At 47.8% G+C, this 21720-nt stretch overlaps 1 protein-coding gene across 1 annotated transcript in view; it reads left to right on the forward strand.

Annotated features, from left to right (window-relative positions):
• The window catches only part of sacs (sacsin molecular chaperone), a 147323-nt gene that overhangs the window by 79146 nt on the left and 46457 nt on the right, over window positions 1–21720 (forward strand). Inside the window, exons 7-9 of the mRNA XM_038817630.1 lie at window positions 8636–8782; window positions 11924–13406; window positions 16854–16945. Coding sequence (XP_038673558.1) covers window positions 8636–8782; window positions 11924–13406; window positions 16854–16945 — 1722 coding nt within the window. The remainder of the gene's footprint in view (window positions 1–8635; window positions 8783–11923; window positions 13407–16853; window positions 16946–21720) is intronic.

Genomic DNA, 21720 nt, shown 5'->3' on the forward strand with positions numbered 1-21720 from the left:
GAAAAGAAAATTGTAAAATTCAATTAAAATCAATGATTTGACATGAACTCTAGTTGTTATGCTCCTGCCCTCACCATAAGAACTCTTGAAATTTCAAGTTGTGTTTTTTGAGCGAAGTGTAACTGGGTTTTTAATGACATTCAGTGGCATTATCACTGCTGGACAACTTCTCTGAAACATTAAGTTTACATTCATAGAATGGCGCATTTCTGCATTCCGTGATGATTTCTAACATAATTGTTAAAGTATGTTGAACTTTTCAGGTTTGTTTATGATGATTTGGCATTCACCTTTGTGCAAAAAGCCTGCTTCCGCCCTTACTGGTCCCACCTTTATTAACCCCCTACTCTAAGCTAAACTAACCCGCCTCTGGTGATCTGCATCACTGTAAATACACAAGGGGTTAATGTAAATACACTACGACTAAGTAAACACCAGAGGGAGCACCAGAAATGTCATGACATGCAGACATACAGCTAATGAACACACAGAATTAACACGACCAACGGGCAGTCAAGACACCCAGAGGTGACACTACCACAAGGGGGCATTACACAACCCATATATAAGGACAGGGCACACATGCTCGGCCTCTTTCCACAGGCGACACTTGGAGAGTAGGATAGGGGCAGATCAGAAGCTTCACACCCACCACTTGGCTTAGAGCAGACTGGTAGGTTAGACTGAATTACTATAGCAAGATTAGCAGGAGAGTCGAACTCCTAGAGAACTGTGCAGATGGTTCAATAAATCACATTGAACTTACTTCAACGTCTGCAGTATCTTTTGGTCAAAGCTGCACCGAGTTGCAGCCTGTGTTATCCCAGAGTACGTAACACAACGTGGTACTAGTAGTGCCTGTTGAATGTATATAGTTCAACTCAGCAAGATCCATGACTACCAGCAGCAGCACCCAGGCAAGATGATCGAGATTCTGGTTCCTCAGCGGTTCAGGTACCATGGCAATCTCAGTGTCAGATTTGAGATTGACATGGTAGCATCCGACCTCTATGGCCGATGCTCAGAAGATAGATCTTCTACTCACCATTGCGGGTGAAAGTGCAACAGAAATCTTCAACTCCTTCAAGTACTCCAAAGGGCAGGACAAGAGAGACTTCCAGACAGTCCTGGACAAGTTTGAAAACTACTGCGAGGTGAACACAACAGAAATCGGTAAAACTGGCGCCTATACTCGCCACGAGGCAAAGGTAGGCTTGCAACAGAAGCAAACGGCAATTTTGATTGGCAGCCATCTTGCGCAAGGAGCCGCACATGCGCAGTTCCCGAGAAGATGCAGTCCGGCGAAACAGTGTTTTGTGCATGCGCGAAAAGCCGCACGTGCGGAGTTGCGGAAATAGCGCACAGTGAAGGAAAACCGATTTGTGCATGCCTACGCTCTATGGCACAAGTGTCATGACGTCAGAGGCCCCGGACCACGGCCACTTAAAGGGGAAATGTCCGAAAATAGTGAAAAAAAAGTTTTAAGCCAGAAAACACAATTCTTTCATCTGGAACGACAGCACGATGCCTGAACTTCGACCAGTAGCTGAAAGTATCCTCCGCAGATCCCTGCAACAAGGAGTTAGCACCGACCCAAAAGATGATTTAGTCCTTGAAGACTACGACTCAGACGATGATTTCATCATTGGACGGGACGACCTCAGTACCAAATCTGAACCGCAACGAGATGTGTTGTACATTGAAGCATCCGACACAGTCATTGATGAGTTCTTCGGACTTGAGGATCCTCAGCCCAGCATAGATGATATCCCGACCCATGAGTGCAGGATTATGCTGCGGCCTGACGCCAAGAGACAGAGAGCGGTACAAGCCCACAGAGAGCGGCCTGATGGCAAGAGAATGGTCCACGCACCACGAAGAGTCCCCGACTCCGCACAGAAAGCGATGACAGACTCCACAGCGAGACCACTGCATAACTCCACACAGGGAACGATGCCAGTCTCCACAGAGAGAGAGGTACAAACCTTCACAGCGAGCTCATTGACAGACTCCATGATGGAAGCAATGCAAGACTCCAGAGGGCAGTCCTTGCATGAACAAGCCCATGAAGGTCCTGCAACCTTATCTGAGCAACCATCAGCAGACGATGCAAGTCTGCCATGCTCAAGTGCACAGCAAGATGACAACAACAGTCTACCCAGATTATTTGAGCCATCAGAAGAAGACTCTGACAGCCTACCCAGCTCATCTAACCGACTAGAAGACACTGAAGGTCTGCACACAGTGCGACATGTGACAAAGGCTTCACAAATCCCATACAAGATGTGCGACATCTCAGTGAGACTGACTGATCTCAGCTAGTATGTACAGAGGCACTCAACAATCAAAGTGAGGCTACTAGTGACTCCAGTGACACCACGTTAATTCAAATCTCATCCACTCGAGCCTCTCTACAAGAACCTGAAATGACTCCAGATGGGGAGCATCAAGAAGTCAAAGGTGATTCAGGTGAACCAGAAAGGGCTCCAGAGGGGGAGCATCGACAAGCCAAAGATGATTCAATTGAACCGGACATGACTCCAGACAGGAGGCGCCAAGGAATCAGACACGGCACACTCAATGAAACAGCAGATGCCACAAAGGACACTGACACAAGTAAATTTGTGAAGGACTCGAATTCTCGTTGTGGTCATTGAGCGCAATAAACACGACAACAAAACCTACAGAAACAACAACAAAGACAGCACCAAGAAGCGTACCAGCGGCAACAAACACAACACCAAGCACGACAATGACAACAACAATAGAACAACAACTAGTACTGTCATGTGAGCCCGGTGAACCACCTTAAACTGCATCAGGCTGAGCCTGGCGCATGTTGTGGACGTGTTGACTCTAATCACCGCTTCCGCCCAGAGACCATCCTCTATCTCTCCTCCTAACTCCTCTTCCCATTTGTGCTTTAGTTCCTCAGTGCGCGTGTCCTCTGACCCCATGAGCTCCTTATAGATGTCAGAGACCTTCCCTTCTCCCTCCTCACACTCTGGAAACTACCCTATCCTGAATCCTTGGTGGTCGGAGCGGGTAGGTTGAGACCTGTCTACGTAGGAAGTCTCGCACCTGCAGGTACCTGAATTTGTTTCCTCTCGCCAATTCAAATTTCTGCTCCAGGTCCCTCAAGCTTGGAAAGCTCTCCTCTATAAACATATCCCCATCCTCTCAATCCCTGCTCTCCGCCATCTCCGAAACCCCCGTCCATCCGTCCTGCGGCAAATCGGTGATTATTGCAGATTGGAGACTAGACCGATGCTCCCACATGCTTCCTCCATTGCCCCCAGACTCTCAGGGCTGCCACCACCACAGGGCTGGTGGAGTACCGTGCCAGCGGGAACGGCAGAGGCTGCGTTATCAACGCCCCCAAACTGGTGCCCTTACATGAAGCTGCCTCAATACACTCCCATGCCGACCCTCCTGATCATGGCTATATAATAGTTACTGACATTTGGCAGCACCAGCCCGCCCTCTCCCCGCCTCCGCTCAAGCATCCCCTTTTTTACTTGCGGGGTCTTGCCCACCCATACAAAGCCAGTGATAACTTTGTGACCCGTTTAAAAAAGGTTCGATGAATAAAGATGGGGAGACACTGGAATACAAACGGGAATCTTGGAAGGACTGTCATCTTCACCTTCTGGACCCTCCCAGCTAATGACAACGGGGCACGTCCCACCTCTGAAAATCGTCCTTTATTTGGTCTACCAGACGGGCCAGATTAAGTTTGTGCAACCGTTCCCATTCCCGTGCCACATGGATGCCTAGATACCTGAAACTTCCCCCTATCACTCTAAATGGCAGCTCCCCAGTCGCCTCTCATGTGTCCTTGCCTGGATCGCAAACATCTCACTTTTCCCCAGATTTAGTTTGTCCCCCAAAACTGGCCAAATTCCCCCAGAATCCTCATGATTTCTTCCATCCCCTCCACTGGGTCTGATACATACAGAAGCAGGTTGTCTGTGTAAAGCGAGACTCTTTAAAGACCAGCCCCTTTCAGCCCCTTGAGGCTCTTGATGCAATTGCCAGCGACTCTATAGCTAGTGCGAACGACAGTGGGGAGAGGGGGCATCCCTGTAGTGTCTCCCGATGTAGCCTAAAATAGTCCGATGTCCTATTCGTCCATACGCTTGCCTCGGGAGCCTGATACAGCAATCTGACCCAGTCAATAAAGCCCCGCCCAAATCCGAACCGTCCCAGTATCTCCCACAGATATTCCTTTTCTACTCGGTCAAAAGCCTTCTCTGTGTCCATTGCGCCCACTACCTCCATCTCCCTACCTTCTGGGGGCATCATGATTGCATTTAGCAACCTTCTTACGTTGGACACCAACTACCTTCACTTAACGAACCCCGTCTGATCCTCCCCAAACCCGTCCAGAACACAGTCTTCAATCCTAGAGGACAAGATTTTGGCCAGCAGTTTGGAGTCCACATTCAATAGGGATATCGGCCTGTAGGACCCACACAGCTCCGTATCCTTATCCCGCTTCAGGATCAGCGAGATCGTGGCCTGTGACATCGTCGGGGAAGCACCCCTCTTTCCCTTGCCTCATTGAATGTCCTCATCAACATCGGCCCCAATATCTCAGAGAACTTTTTATAGAACTCCACTGGGTACCCATCCGGCCCCGGGGCTTTATCTGACTGCATGGCTTTCAGCCCCTCCGCGATCTCTTCGATCCCAATTGGGGCTGCCAGCCCTTCTACCAGCTCCCCGTCCACCTTTGGGAAATTCAGCCCCCTAGGAAGTGCCTCATCCCCTCCGGCCCAAGTGGGGGGTTCCGACCCATACAGCCTACTATAAAACTCCTTAAAATGCCTTATTCACCCCTGCTGAGGCTCCCACCAGGTTCCGTCCTCCATCCTTTACTTTCCCTATCTCCCTGGCTGCCTCCCTCTTTCTAAGCTGCTGTGCAAGCACTCTGCTGGCCTTCTCCCCATGCTCATAAATCGCCCCCCCTGGCCTTTCTCAGCTGCTCTACGGCCCTTCCTGTGGGTAACAAGCCAAATTCCCCTATAGCCTCCGCCGTTCCCTGAGAATCCCTGCCTCTTGTGGTCTCCGCATACCTCCTGTCGACCTGTAGTATCTCCTTTACCAGTCGATCCGTCTCTGTCCTGTCCACCTTCTCCCTGTGCGGGTGCTGATTACTGTCTTTAATAATCTGTTGGTCAACCTAGTGGGGGGCATGGTCTGAAATTGTGATCGCCGAGTAATCCGTGTCCACCAGCCTTGTCAGTAGAGCAGTGCTCAGAATAAAGAAATCAATCTGGGCGTACACTTTATGCACGTGTGAGTAGAAGGAGAACTGCTTTACTCTCGGCTGCCCAAATCTCCATGGACCCCCCCCCCCATCAGCTCCATGAACCCTTTTAGCTCCTTTGCCATTGCTGGTACCCTGCCCGTTTTTGAGCTTGACCGGTCTAAACCAGGTTCAATAACTGGATTGAAGTCCCCTCCCATGACCAGTTAATGCGAATCCAGGTCCGGTATCTTCCCAGCATCCTCTTTATAAACTCCACACCGTCCCAGTTTGGTGCGTATACATTTACTGGTACCACCTGCACCCCCTCCAATTTCCCACTGACCATAATGTACCGGCCTCTCCCATACAAAACTATTCTTCCCGCCTCAAACACCACTCGCTTGTTGATCAGGATTGTGACCCCTCTGGTCTTCGAATCCAGTCCCGAGTGAAAAACCTGTCCAACCCATCCCTTCCTTAATCTGATCTGATCACCTACTCTTAAGGTGCGTCTCCTGCAGCATTACCATGTCCGACTTCAGTCCTCTCGAATGCGCGAACACACGTGCACTCTTCACCGGCCCATTGAGCCCTCTTACATTCCAGATGATCAGTCTAGTTGGGGGGCTCATTGCCTCCCCCCCCCACCTTCGCCGATCAGCCGTCCCCTCTCTTGGGCCAGTTGCCAGCCTGCGCCCCTGACCTCCTCTCTGCCCCTCAGCAAAAGTCCCTCCCTCGTCAGCAGAACATTTCCCCCCCCCCCAGTAACAGCACAAAATAATCAACCCCTTTGATAAGCCAAACATCTGCTCACCCCCCACTGCGCGTCCGTAAACTAGCCCGCCCAGTAAGCTAGCCCGCCCAGCTAGCTTGGTGGTCCTCGCCCCGGCGCCAGACATTCTCCCACCTATTGTTCCCTTCCCACCCTCTGCCCCCCCCCCCCCCGCTCATACATACATATTCAAATGAAAAACAATCCGAACACAATTGTCCGACAGCGAAACTACCCCCCCCCCCCCCCACACACACGCAAAAGATCCAGCATCTGAACAAACACACCTCCATCCCCCAACAGTGCAAATGCAAACTTTACCTTACTCAGCTCTGCAACAGGCCCCAGATCCATACAGCAGGCATTACAAATAGCGTCTGAAAAAACAAGAAACTTTTAAAAAAATAAACAATTTTATTGAGGTATTTTAGGCATATAGAAAAAGTGACATTGTACAGTACAAAAAAGAAGTCAAGACGCAAATTACAAATTAAACATAGTGCAAACCACGACTCTGTTCATGCACGGACCTGCCTCAATATCCCCCTACTCTACTCTACCCTTGCCCCCCCCTCCCCCCTGCTGACGTTTTCTCCTCTGCGAAGAAGTCAAAGGCCAGAACGTTGGCCCCTCTCTCTTCCTGGACTCCCGGATCCTCCGAAACCCCAAAGGTTGCCACCTCTGGGCTCATTACCACCCCAGTTTTCAATACCTGGGACATGACATCTGCGAATCCCTGCTAATACCACCTGAGTTTAGGGCACGACCAGAACATGTGTACATGGTTAGCCGGCCCTCCGGCGCATCTAGCACACTTGTCCTCCAGCCCGAAGAATCTGCTCATCTGGGCCACCGTCATGCGGGTCCGGTGAACGACCTTAAACTGGATCAGGCTAAGCCTGGTGCATGTTGCGGTCTTGTTTATTCTGCTCAGGGCTTCTGCCCAAATACCATCCTCCAGCTCCCCCCCCCACCCCTGCTCCTCCTCCCACTTAAACTCCAGGTTCTCGGTCTGCGTATCCTCAGCTCTCATTAGCTCCTTGTAGACGCCTTAAACTCTACCCTCTCCCACCTCTCTCCTAGAAACTACCCTGTCCTGCCTCCCCTTCAACGGGAGACGTGGGAAGGACGGCACCAGTCTGTGTACAAAATCCCTCACCTGCAAGTATCTAAAGTCGTTCCCTCTCGCCAGCCCAAACTTCTCTTCCAGCGCCCTCATGCTCGGAAAGCTCCCTTCCAGGAACAGATCCCCCATCCTCACAATCCCCGCCCTCCTCCACAGTCGATACCCCCTGTCCATGTTCCCCGAGGCAAATCGGTGGTTGCCGCAGATTGGGGTCCACACCGAAGCTCTTACCTCCCCTACATGCCTCCTCCACTGGCCCCAGATCGGAAGAAAGAAACTCTTTTTTTGAAAGAGTTAGAGCATAATTCAAAGTTCACAGTTCTCAGTCCGACACCAGTCCTTTCCTTTTTGCGAAGTCCAGCACTTCCTCAGGCGTCTCAAAATAGAAATGTTGCTCCTCGTATGTGACCCAGAGGGGGGCCGGATACAACAGCCCGAACTTCATCTTTTACTTGAAAATGGTTGACCTGATCTGGTTAAACGCCACTCTTTTCCTGGTCACCTCCGCACTTAGGTCTTGATAGATCCGTAGGATACTGTTGTCCCATTTGCAGCTCTGTGTCTGCTTGGCCCACTGTAAAACGCGCTCCTTATCCAGATATCTGTGGAATCTCACCACCATTGCCCTCGATGTGGGGGGGGGGTGGGGGGGGGGGTGGGGGGTTGGGGGGGGGGGGTGGGGGTTGGGTGGGGAGTCACCCATTCGCGGCTTCCTCGATGTGGGAATTAAGTCCGGTAAAAAATCGGGATAAGAGGTCCAAAAGTCCGACCCGAGCGGGAGCCACCAAATGTGCGACTTACTCCTTCATAGCCACCACCGCAAGTCGAGTAATTATATTCTAAACACAGCCCATTAATTGATATTTTTAGTGGGTAGTTATGTGAAATGCAAGTTTTGTTCCCTTGGATAATCATAGAATTATAGAATTTACAGAGCAGAAGGAGGATATTCGGCCCATTGAGTCTGCACCGGCCCTTAACCCTGTAACCCAGTAACCCCTACTTTGGACACTAAGAGCAATTTAGCATGGCCAATTCACCAAACCTGCACATCTTTGGACTGTGGGAGGAAACTGGAGCACCCGGAGGAAACTCACACAGATACGGGGAGAACGTGCAGACTCCGCACAGACAGTGACCCAAGCCGGGAATCGAACCTGGGACCCTGGAGCTGTGAAGCAACTGTGCTAACCACTGTGCTACCGAGCCACCCTGGATCTATGATCACCAGGTACAAGACAAACATTTGTGTCAAAGGTGCCCAAGGCAAGTGATAGGTTAGTCCTTGAAATAGAGCAATCCCAAGTTGGTGTTATTCATTGCCAAAACAGTTTCAGCTCAGATATATGAATTCAGCAGCAGCAGCCAGCAACGCACCTTTTTGATATAAGTTGCGTTCTGCGTCTGCACAGTTTTCTCTATCCAAAGACGCTGGCGTATCTGGATAAATTTTGATTAAACAAAACATTGATTATTTCTTCAGGACCCGCTTTGTACTCCTACAACAATGCAGTATTCACCCCTGAGGATTGGCATGGGATTCAAGAAATAGCAAGAAGTAGGAAAAGAGACGATCCGCTGAAAGTTGGAAGATTTGGGATTGGTTTCAATTCTGTCTATCATATAACAGGTAAGTGAATTGTCCTTGCGTTTTGCAGAGCACCTGCTCTGAATGAAACTCCTTGGTGCAATGTTAAATTGGAATTCAGGAGTTTGTTTTGTTTCATTTTTGTGAGCAGGTTTTGCATGCAGCTTGTCTTTGTTGCACCTGAGTGTGTTAAAATGATGAATAAAGAGAAAGGAAAGTAATATTTTATGATGGTTACTTTGGACATGGAGCTGGAAATTTAAAAGCATGAGCCAATCTGTGAGCATTCCCTCACCAATGGAAAGATTTGTGGTAATTGACAAAATAACGAAAGGTGACATGAGAAAAAGCATCCATGCGGCAAGGTGTTATGATCTGGTATACACTGCCTGAAAGTTTGGAGGCTACGACAATACTGACAGCTGCACAAAAGCCTGCCGTATCTTAGTAATTGACTGAAGCCATTGTTTTCTGTTCCTGTGCCAAAGTCAGCTCTCTAGCAACTGACCCCTCTCTGGCCACAGTCTGAGACTAAACCAACCGCTTTATACTTGACTCAGGGATGAACCGATCCACCCACTTGTTTGCTGTATTACTAAATTTACCTATTTTCACCTCGTTGTCCAAATTCGGCCCTGACTCAGCATATTGGCTGTTGAAACCCTCATCCTTGCCTTTGTTACCTGTAGACCCGACTATTCCAGTGCACTCTTGGCAGGTCTCTCATGCTCTGTTCATCATAAACTTGATATCATCCAAACCACCATTGTGCCTGTCTTAATTCATACCAAGTCTCATTCACCTTTCACCCTTGTGCTTGCTGACGTACTTGGCCCCCGGTCAAGCAACATCTTGATGTTAAAGTTTGCACCCTTGTTTGCAAATGTCTTCATGGCCGTGCCCTCCCTTTCTCCGTAATTTCCTCCAGCCCCACAACTTCGAAGCTACCTGTGCTCTTCTGATTCTGATCTCTTGAACATTCTGATTTTATTCACTCCAGCATTGGATGCCATGCTTTCATTTGCTCTGGAGTTCCCTCCTTAAACCTCTCCAACTCCTTTACGACACTCCCTGAAACCTTCCCTTTGACTAAGCTTTAGTCATCTAACTTAATGGCTAAGTTACAGCACAGGAACAGCCCTTTGGCCCTCCAAGCCCGTGCCGACCATGCTGCCTGACTACACTACAATCTTCTACACTTCCTGGGTCCGTATCCCTCTATTCCCATCCTATTCATGTATTTATCAAGATGTCCCTTAAACATCACTATCGTCCCTGCTTCCACCACCTCCTCCGGCAGCGAGTTCCAGGCACCCACTACCCTCTGTGTAAAAAAACTTACCTTGTACATCTACTCTAAACCTTGCCCCTCGCACCTTAAACCTATGTCCCCTTGTAATTGACCCCTCTACCCTGGGGAAAAGCCTCTGATTATCCACTGTCTATGCCCCTCATAATTTTGTAGACCTCTATCAGGTCGCCCCTCAACCTCCGTCGTTCCAGTGAGAACAAACCGATTTTATTCAACCGCTCCTCATAGGTAATGCCCTCCATACCAAACAACATCCTGGTAAATCTCTTCTGCACCCTCTCTAAAGCCTCCACATCCTTCTGGTAGTGTGGCAACCAGAATTGAACACTATACTCCAAGTGTGGCCTAACTAAGACTCGACTCTAATGAGACAAAAGCCTCCTCCGCCTCAAGAGGCCCATTTATCTATTTAGCAGCCAACCATATATCTCAAAACATTGGCCCTCAGGTGACACCCAGCTGCAGGTTGTAAATTAGGAAAACAAATCAACAAATCCGTGGAAACATAAAGGTTAAGCAAATGGCCACAATTGTAGTAAAATCATATCATAATTTGACTTGCCTGCACGAGTCCCTGATATTTTGAGGTTTCACAAAATCTGTATGGTGAAAACTTGGTGGCATTGATTATGAGATTGATTATGTGATGGAAGTTGCCAGGAAAACTAGGGAGCTGCTGTGTGCGTATATGCATGCCTGCCTATTTCACTGTATGCAGTCAACACCACCAGAACATTGGTGTTCAGCTCATCAACCTTTGTGAAGGGATTTCTCATTGGACTTTGATTTTAGACTCTGGAACCCACATGAACTAATATCAATTTTCCCTGTGGTCTCTGTACTGTAAAATTGTCTTTCCTCTGTCCCTCCCTTTACTGTCTTGAGTGTGGAAGTGACTTTATGACCTTCCTTTTGAAAGCGTGCAATGAATTAACCCTTCAAGTTCAACCTGTCTCGAGCTTGCTTTGGGTTATTAATAGGGCATTTGATCACACAAAAACGGAAGGGGTAGGAAATATGCAACTGCCTATAAAGATGGAAACAAATCAAAAGAGCTTTCTGTTTATGGGTGGGTGATGTGTGTTTAAATTAATCGCCCTCCCCCTCCCCAAAGTTCCTGTCCGTAACACATGGTTGGAGCCTGATCTGCTTTCTTAACCCAAATCCTGAGCAGAAGAGCACATGTGGCTTCCCTGCCAGACCAGTGTGATGGATTGAGGGTTTGAAATGGCCCAGTAACGCAAGTTTCTTTCCCTCTTCCTCCACTGTAGTAACAAGCAGGAATTCCCTATGCTGCTCAATAACTTCCCCCCATTGTGCATAGAGGTTGAAATTGAGCTGCTGATCAGAGATAATGGTATTAAGGAGCAAATGAACAGTAGTAATAAAAACAGAGGGTGGCATGTGGTGCAGTGGTTAGCACTGGGACTGTGGCGCTGAGGACCCGGGTTCGAATACCGGCCCTGGGTCACTGTCTGTGTGGAGTTTGCACATTCTCCCCATGTCTGCGTGGGTTTCACCCCCACAACCCAAAGATGTGCAGTTAGTGGTGGATTGGCCACGTTAAATTGCCCCTTAATTGGAAAAAAAATAATAATTGGGTGCTCTAAATTTAAAAAGTAAATAAATAAATAAAAACAAATCACTGGCAGTAACTCAGACTGCGCGGAGTGAGAAACAGTGTTAATGTTTCAAGTCAGAATTTTATTTTTGTCTCAGGTTTTAGATTTTCAGTTTATTTCAGACTTCCAGCTTGTGTGCTGATTTGATTTTGTGTGTATACATTAATAGTTGCCACAATTATTTATTTACATAAGTTCATCATTCTGTATAGATTTATTAAGATATACTGAAGAATGTTTTTCCCACAGATGCACCAGGCATATTTAGTGGGACTCAAATTGGAATATTGGATCCCCATCAATCGCTCTTTGGTTCCCATGAATCAGGTCAAAGTTGGAATCTAACAAATGATCGTGAAGAGATTAGTGAGCATCCAGACCAATTTGCACCATACGTTGGAATCTTTGACAGCACCAAAGAAACCTTTAAAGATGGCTTTTTTCCTGGTACGATATTCAGGTTCCCTCTCCGTAAGAAACCATCCTACATAAGCACCAATCTGTACAATAAAGATAAAGTTCTTGAGTTGTTTGAATCATTCAAAGCAGATGCGAGTTCTCTTCTACTTTTTCTGAAAAATGTGCAGAGTGTAACTTTGTACATGCGGGAGTCCAATGGCACAGAGAGGATCCGCTTCAAAGTGACTGCCTCTGAGGGTAAAGAGCTCAAACATGAGAGGCCAAACTCCTTAAAGATGCTGAGGACTGCTGCAGATCGCTACTGCAATAATATTCCGAGCAACAATATAACATGTGTGACCTACCATGTAAACATAGTGACTGAAGATGTAACTTCAAAAGATACAGAAGAAATGTCTTGGCTCGTTTGCAACAGTGTGGGTGGCCGTGGGATGTGCAATGAGCTGGATTGCTTGGCTGAAGACCTGAAGTACATTCCGAATATTGCTATTGCCATGCCTCTCCTGCGTAGTGAGGAGGAGAAAGGAGCTGTACCTGAGTTTGTCGGACGAGCATTCTGCTTCCTTCCTCTACCACCTGGTGAAGAAAGCAAGACTGGTCTGCCAGTGCACATCAGTGGCTTCTTTGGATTAACAGATAACAGGAGGAGTATTAAGTGGAGAGAAGTGGACCAATGGAGAGACCCCGCTGCTCTATGGAATGAACTCCTGATTAATAATGTAGTTCCTAAGACGTACGCCACCTTGGTTCTCGAAGCTGTGAAACGAATGCAGGATAAAAAAGATCAGGATACTCCATTAACTCCGGAGGCCATTCACAAAGTATGGCCTGATGTCAGCAAGATCCGAGTGCATTGGAAACCGATTGTAGAGCCTCTCTTTAAGGAACTGATTCAGCATCCCGTAATCTATTCAATGAGTAACCGTTGGGTGCAAGTTGACTCGGTTTATTTCTGTGAAATGGACAATGACAAAGACTGCACAGAGACCGTTCTCAGCTTCCTCAATAAGGCAGGAGTACAGATAGCCCGAGTGCCTGAGAATGTCTTTAACGCTGTACAGGCTTACAGCCCTGATGCAAAGAGCCTAAAGAGAGTCAGCCCTGCCCTGGTACGGCAGGTGATTCGGAAATTCAGGCATCGTGGCAGCGCAGAGGAAAAGCTTCAGCTTCTGGAGTATGTGCTGACTGATCACAACTTTGGAGAACTGATTGGGCTGGAGCTGCTACCATTACAGAATGGGAATTTCATATCTTTTGACTCTTCCTCGGCAGATAAGGATGCCATTTACATTACCACAGACGATCATCCCAGGTAACATTTCAGCATTGTTATTTATTATCATGACATGAAGTGGCAATGTTGGGGATTATTGTTCAGATGCGTCATTGATATTTACATTTGCGGGGTGGAGGTGGGTGGGATACAGAATCGAATGGTCAATTTTGACTCTTAGGAGAGTTAACAACTATACACATGTAACGGAAGAAATCAGCTAAGGAAGTTTGACAAATATTGCAAGAGATATCTTTGCTAATGTGCCAGAAGTACAGGATTTTGAATTGTATCCCGTGTGGGGAAACTGATAAGAAACAACTATTAATTAGTTGCATAAAAGCAAATTACTGCGGATGCTGGAATCTGAAACGAAAGAGAAAATGCTGGAAAATCTCAGCAAGTCTGGCAGCATCTGTAGGGAAAGAAAAGAGCTAACGTTTCGAGTCCAATTACTTTGTCAAAGCTGATTAATTAGTTGCAGATCAGCAGAAAATTGTAGTGCTGTTTAATAAGCACTGGAAAGGTTGACGATGCTTAAAGTGGATAATTTGCCTGGTCCGAAAGTCTTGCATTCCAGATTGCCAAGGAAAGTGGGTGTGGAGATGATGAATGTAAGAACTAGGGGCAGGAGTAGACAATTCAGCCCCTCCTAGCCTGGTCCGCCATTCAATACGATCATGGCTGATCTCTTCTTGGCCTCAACTCCACTTAACCTGCTTGTTCTCCATAACCCCTCAACCCATTACTAATTTAAAATCTATCTATCTCCTCAAGTTTTCTCAAAGTCCCAGCATCCATCGCACTCTGGGATATTGAATTCCACAGAGTTAGTGAATTCTACAGATTCATGACCCTTTTGAAAAAAGTAATTTCTCCTATTCTGTTTTAATCTGCTCTCCCTTTATCCTAAAACTATAATCTCCCTTTCTATAATGCCCCACAAGAGGAAGCATCGCCTCCATGTCAACTTTTTCAGTACATTTTCTTTTATCATCTTACATACCTCTCATCCTTCAAAGAGATAATGTGGTGATGCCGACGTTGGACTGGGGTGAGCACAGCGAGAAGTCTTACAACGCCAGGTTAAAGTCCAACAGATTTGTTTCAAATCACTAGCTTTCGGAGCGCAGCTCCTTCCTCTGAGGAACAAACCTGTTGGACTTTAACCTGGTGTTGTAAGAATTCTTATTCTTCTAAGAGAGAGAGAGTATAGGCCTAAACTGCTCAATCTCGACATCAGACAAACCCCATATCTCTGGAATCAATTTTGTGAACCTTCTCTGAATTGCCTCCAATACAACTATATCCCTCCTCAAATAAGGGGATCAAAACTGTCCACTGTTCTCCAGGTGCGGTCTCCCCAATGCCTTGTATAATAATAATAACCTCTATTGTCACAAGTAGGCTTACATCAACACTGCAATGAAGTTACTGTGAAAACCCCCTAGTCACCACATTCCGGCGCTTGTTCGGGTACACAGAGGGAAAATTCAGAATGTCCAATTCGCCGAGCAACACGGCTTTCGGGACGAGTGGCAGGAAACCGGAGCTACCTGAGGAAACCCACGCAGACACGGGGAGAATGTGCAGACTCCGCACAGAGAGTGACCCAAGCCGGGAATCGAACCTGGGACCCTGGAGCTGTGAAGCAACAGTGTTACCCACTGTGCTACCGTATTGCCCAATTGTACAGTTGCAGCATCACTTCCCTACTTTTATGCTCTATCCCTTTAGCTATAAAGGCCAAAATTCCATTTGCCTTCCCTATTACCTGCTGCATCTGTACGCTAGTTTTCTGACATTCCTCTGCACTGAAGCACTCTGAAGTTTCTCTCCATTTAGACAACCAGTTGCCTTTTAATTTTTCCAAACAAAATGGATAACCTCACACTTACCTAATTAAACGCTCTGCCAAATTTTGACCAACTCACCTAACCTATCTATATCCATTTGTAAACCTTATTTCCTCATTGCAATTTACAATCCCACCTATTTTAGTGTCATTGCAAATTTGGCTATAGCACCTTAAATCCTGACATCCAAGTCATTAATCTATATTGTAAATAGTTGGGGTCTGAGGACCGAACCCTGTGGCACTCCACTAGTTACATCTTGCCAACCAGAAAAAGACCCATTTGGCCCACCTTTCTGCATTCTGTCAGTTAGCCAGTCTTCTACCAAGTTAATAAAATACCTCTAATCCCATGTGATCTTACGTTGTGCACTAACCTCTTGTGCAACACCTTATCAAATGCCTTCTGGAAGTCCAGGTATATTACATCTACAGGATGCCCAGTATCCACTTGGCTTGTTACATCTTTGAAGAACTCTAGCAAACTAGCCACAACAATTTACCCTGCATAAGGTTTGCTATAACCTTTCAAGACTTGCTCTTGTGCAATACATGAAAGACAGACAATGGCAAAAGTTGAAATAAAAATAAATGTGTGATTCTGAGTTTATGGGCCTGGGTTCCCAGGTTTGATACCTGGCCAGAGCTGATCGGCACAAAGGCATAGTGGTGTTGAAGGCTGTTCAATGGGTTGTTATGAATTGTGCTTTTGCTCACTATTTATCTGAAAATAAACTTGTATGGAGGTTAGCCAAACCTGTGATACCTTTGCCAAGGCTGAATGACCTGTAATCATTCACTCACATGCTCAAACATCAAGAATGATCACATTGCTGGTATGGTATCAGAGGGCCATTGGCACCACGGAGCTGTTTGCTTGTAAACCTGATTAGCTAAAGGTGTTTAATGTCACCAATGTTCCAAACAATGAAGATTAGAAATGTTATTTGAACTAGAGAAGATGAATGTTTTTCAGATAGGACCCACATACATACTGCACTCCTATCAGCTTAGCACAATGACCACTATGTTAACCCAATCCTGTGAGTTTGTATTGTGTCCTATGATTCTGTTTGGTCAGTGCAGCTCTTCCAAGTACCTCACTTTGCTTGGCCACAAACAGAAGTTTTTGCTAAATTTTAACAGAATCTCAACCTTGAAATGCAATTTTTAAGGTAACTAAGGCCAATATCAATAGTCTCTCTGATTGTGTCGCCTTTTATCTGTTCCTTGTCTCATTGGAATAATTTCTTCTCTTTGTACTGCTACAAGAGCTTGGCCTTACTTCAGGTTCAGCGAATATTGAATAACAATCTTCTGGCAAATGGCAACAACACCAGTGTTTCAGTTATGTTGTTTCCTCCGGGCTGCGAGCGTTTCATCACTGGTGAGCAGAAGTGAAGCTTGAGAAATCCTGGTTATTCTTGGAGCCCACAATAAAAGCTGGGATGTTTTCAGACATTGTAACTTTGTTCCTAACAATTGGGTGATGAAACAGGTCGGTATTTCAGTGAGATACACTGTTTGTTTGGCTGCGAAACAAGGGCATGGTTTTCGAGGTTGACCGCTTACAAAAGGCAAATGAGAGCACTTTGCTTAATCATGAATCTAAGCTTTGACTTTTTCATTAGGTCTCTTTTCCCAGGACTGGAAGGGAGATTTCTAGCTGAGAATCTGAAGCCGAGCGTCCTGTCTATCCTGAGGGAAGCTGCCGAAAGCCGAGGTAAAACACTTGATGCATGACTCTCACTATTTGCAGCAGCCAGAAACAGGACTGGTTTCAAATCCATTTGATTGCTTGTATGCATTTCATTGAGTTTCTGCAGCGGAGTATCCTATTAGATTGTTATAATATCAGTCTGCATAATACCCCAGTGCAGGGAAGAACTGGGACTCACTGTATTGCAAATATGCGGTTTTGTCAGTTTGATGGGGCGAGTCTTGCTTGCTGAAGAGTTCAGAAACTGTTTCTCGAAAGGCATCAGGGAGGTATAGATGCAGAAAATTGCTCAGTTGTTTTGGGGAATTCCCACTGGTGAACCCTGGTGAGTGAAAGAGCTGCAATTTAGGTCAGGACCAAATTATGTTGCCATCCAAGCTACGTCAGACCAATGGAATAAAATGGCCTGGGCGAGAGATAGTGGGCTGGATTCAACACCCCAACCCACCACATTTCTGCCCCGACCCACCAGCAGGATTCTCAGTTACGCCGGCCGGTCAATGGGGTTTCTCATTGTGGGGCAGCCCCACGCCGTCAGGAAACCTGGAGAGACGGAGAATCCCGCCGGCGGAGAATCCTACCTAGCATCTATGGTAGGTGTTCCCATGTTCTTGATCTTCAGAGGGAGACAAAGGGACATTCCCTTATTCTCAATAACTTTGGCAGCCTTCAGCAGCAAATGCCCTGAGTGGGTTAGTTCTGGCACTCTACACCTGTCCTCCATTGGCAGATTCCTGGGCCCAGATACAATAAGCGCCTCCAAATCATGATGTACTTTTACACAGAGATATTTTCTGTGTTTTAACACCGACTTCAGGAATGCTGGGGGGGTTAGAGTTCACTGAAATTTTTTTTTTTTTTAAATAATTTTTATTGAAAGAGTTTTTCCATACAGACATTTACCCCTACTAATTTTTAAATTATTTACAACACAATCCCTCTAGGCAAATGTCCCTCCCTCGCCCGCCCTCTCGCGCGCACCAGTCCTCCCCCCCCCCCCCCCCCCCCCCCCCCCCCCCCCCCCCCCGGCAACCTTAACAACCAAGGCAGCCTACAGTTTCAGACATGAGCAGCGAGCAAGTTCACTGAAATTTTAACTGAAACACCTTTTTTAATGATCGCCCTCAGTCCCCCCCTCCACTTTCAAGTCCCCCCCTTCATGTGCCCCATTCAGACCCCCATCCTCTCCATGCGCCACCTTTAATGACCATTCCCACCTCTCACACCCTTGGCAGTGCCCCTTGGCATGCTGGTACTGTTCCCTTGCACAACGGCCTTGTGCCCTGGCGCTACTAGATGCAGGGGGGACAGCACCCTTTCCCCTACCACCCGGGGGCACAAATAGCCTTCAAACCCCCGGCGTGGGCATCATGTCTGGTTATAATGATTATAATACCCCATTGCATGGCCAATAACCTGTTACTCCTGGGGAATAGAGGGCGAGCCCTTAACGGGGTTCGCACCGAACATCGAACTGAGCACAATGCTCCTGGCCCGCGACATGATCTGTTTCACACCCTTGCTGAGCGGGAACCAGACTTGCATATTTTTATTTAATTTTTAAAATAAATTTAGAATACCCAATTCATTTTTTCCAATTAAAGGGCAATTTGGCATGGCCAATCCATCTAGTCTGTACATCTTTGGATTGTGGGGGCGAAACCCACGCAAACATGGGGAGAATGTGCAAACTCCACACGGACGGTGACCCAGAGCCAGGATTGAACCTGGGACTTTGGAGCCGTGAGGCAGCAGCAGATTTGCATATTTAAACAAATCTCTAAACTCATTGAAATATGTTCAGCCCGTTTGAGGCCAGATTCTCCTGGATTCACCAGCCCTGTAGGCGCAGTGTAAGGTAGCCTGAATCAGTACTGGTTTCCAAAAACAGAAACCAGGATGTTATCCCCCTGCATATAGTAGTATCAGGGCACAAGGCCATTGTGCCAGGGAACAGTACCAGCATGCCAAGGGGCACTGCCAAGGGTCTGAGAGGTGGGCATGGCCATTAAAGGTGGCGCATGGAGGGGATGGGGGTCTGAATGGGGCACATGGAGGGGGTGCTGAGGGCGGTGCAAGAAAGTGGGGGGGGGGGGGAGAGCTGACAGAGTTGCATTGAGATGAATGGACTTGAAGGGGATGCATGAAGGGGGGCGATCCTGAAGGGAGCTTGGAAGGTGGGGCATGAAAGTCGGGGGGGGGGGGGTTGCGGGAAGAAAAGTGTTATCCTGCAAGACAAGGGACATGGGTTCAGTAAATGGGAAGGACATGGACCTGGGTAACTGACAATCCAGTTTGGACAGATCATCTGGATGAAGGTGCAGTGGATCCTCACCTCTAAAGCAGACCAACCATGCCGTCAGTCACGGCTAGTTCCTGGCCCTTCCCTGCGATTTCCATCGCTCTTTTCATAAAGTGGAGGGTGAGGAATCGTAAACTTGGGCTTCCCCCTGTCCATCTTCTCCCACTCCCTTTTGTCCTGGGCTCTCTTCTCTTGTGGGGACACGAAGAGGACATTGTGAGAAAGATACCTGGTTGGCCGAGAGTCTACAGCAAGTTGCATATGTGGGCACCACACCTTGATAGGATGGGGTTGCAAAAAGGAATAGTGGGGGTTCTGAGAAAGCTGCTCGGGGATTTAATGTTAGGAGGCTGTGAGGTGACAGTGAGTGGATTGATGGTGCATTGCAAGGATGCCAGATGGGACTGATGCCAGGAAGAGACAGTTGGGAACTTACCCTTGCAGCACGTGGGAGGTCATTCATTTTCTTTTGCCATTGGACGCAGGTCCTCCTGTCAGGCTGCTGGCACTGACTGTTGCTGCCACCACGACACAGGTGGGATTAGTCACGTCACTTTGAGTCTCCTACTCAAATATACAGGCTGCCCCTCCTCCCTTCCCAAGTGTTCAGAAGCCTGTTCAGGTCTTCCTCCAGGAAGCGAGGAGCAATTCTCCACGTTGTCATCCTCCTGACTTGATATGGTAGTGAGTACAGGGGGCCATTTAAATGCAGCTCCCCCCCCTTGTTTTAAAAAAAATATTTTTATTCTCCTTTTTCACATTTTCTACCAAATTTGCACCCACCAACAAACTATAATCAGTAACGAATATAATGTCAATCCCCATATTAATAACAACGATCCCATCCTCCCACCAAACCCCAAACATTAGCCTGCATGTTAACATAAACAAATGACAAAAAGGAATCACCCATAGTCACCGGGCGCGATTCTCCGCCCCCGGGAAAAATCGGGAGGGCCGTCGTGAACTCGGCCGAGTTTCACGACGGCCTCGGAGGCCGCTCCTCGCCCCCTATTCTCCCCTCCCGGCGGGGCTAGGAGCGGAGCTCCGTAACTCTCGACCGCCGGGCGGCACGCCGAGAGTGACGCGACGGCGGCGCCTATGTGATGTCAGCCGCGCATGCGCAGGTTGGCCGGCTCCAACCCGCACATGCGCGACTGACGTCACGACGGCTGACAGCTCGAATCCGCACATGCGCGGTGGCCGTCTTTCCCCTCAGCCGCCCCGCAAGACATGGACCAGGTGTGGTTGCCGCCGTCGTGAAACGGTCGCGAACGGCAGGCCGCTCGGCCCATCCGGGTCGGAGAATCGCCGGTCGCCGTGAAAAACGGCGAGCGGGGGGTGGGAGAATCGCGGGGGGCGCCAGGGGGCCCTGAAATTAGTCGGGGGGCCCTTCGCGATTCTCCCACCCGGCGTGGGGAGCGGAGAATCGCGCCCACCATTAACACACACAATCCCCCTCCCACCTAACCCAACCCCCCCCCCCCCCCCCCCCCCAACTAATGTTCGATGTTATCCAGTTCTTGAAAGTACATAATGAATAATGCCCATGAATTGTAGAACCCCTCCATCCTTCCCCTCAGTTCAAACTTAACCTTCTCAAGAGTCAAGAATTTCAACAGGTCCCCCCACCACGCCAGGGCACAGGGTGGAGAAGCTCCCCTTTGTTAATGGTGCACGATTGAGCTCCAGGTCGGACAGATCAGACACCTGGGGACTGCAGCTCGGTGTGTTTCATGTGGAAGTTCATTTATTGCACCAACTGGGAAAATTGCGATCAGTTTCTAAGGTTCTCCACCAGCCGAAACAGTTTCTCTCTCTCAACCATGTCCATTCCTTTCAAAATCATAAAAACTTCAATCAAATCACCCCCTGACCTTCTAAATTCCAGGTAATAGAAGCCCAGTTCATATAAATCTGCCTCATAATTAACCCTTGGATCAATGGCAATATTTTGGTGAATCTTATGTTGTACTCCTACTAAGGCCAGTGTATCCTTATTCAGGGGTCATACATAGGATTGGTTAGTTTAGTTGGCTGGACAGCTGGTTCATGATGTGGAGCGACGTCAACAGCACAGGTTCGATTCCCACACAGCTGAGGTTATTCCTGAAGGCCCCGCCTTCTCAACCTCTGCCCTCGCCTAGCTCAGGTTAAACCACCACCAGTCAGTTTCCACCCAAAAGGGGAGAACAGCCTATGGTTCTTGGGAACTTTCATTTCACTAAGGGACAGTGCCCAGACTGTACGCAAAACCCTATCTGTAGTCTAACCAGGACTTTGTATAACTGTTGCAAAACACTTTATAACCCTTTTATACTCTACTAATTGCAAAGGTCAGCATTCCTCCAATATATACAGAAATTGCTGGAAGATCTCAGCAGCTCTGGCAGCATCTGTGGAGAGAGAATCCGGAGTTAATGGCTGGGACTTTCCAATCCCGAGTTGGCAGACACTGCTGTGACGGATGCAGCGA

This window comes from Scyliorhinus canicula, chromosome 14, assembly GCF_902713615.1.
Source record: "Scyliorhinus canicula chromosome 14, sScyCan1.1, whole genome shotgun sequence".
In the NCBI taxonomy this organism is placed as follows: domain Eukaryota; kingdom Metazoa; phylum Chordata; class Chondrichthyes; order Carcharhiniformes; family Scyliorhinidae; genus Scyliorhinus; species Scyliorhinus canicula.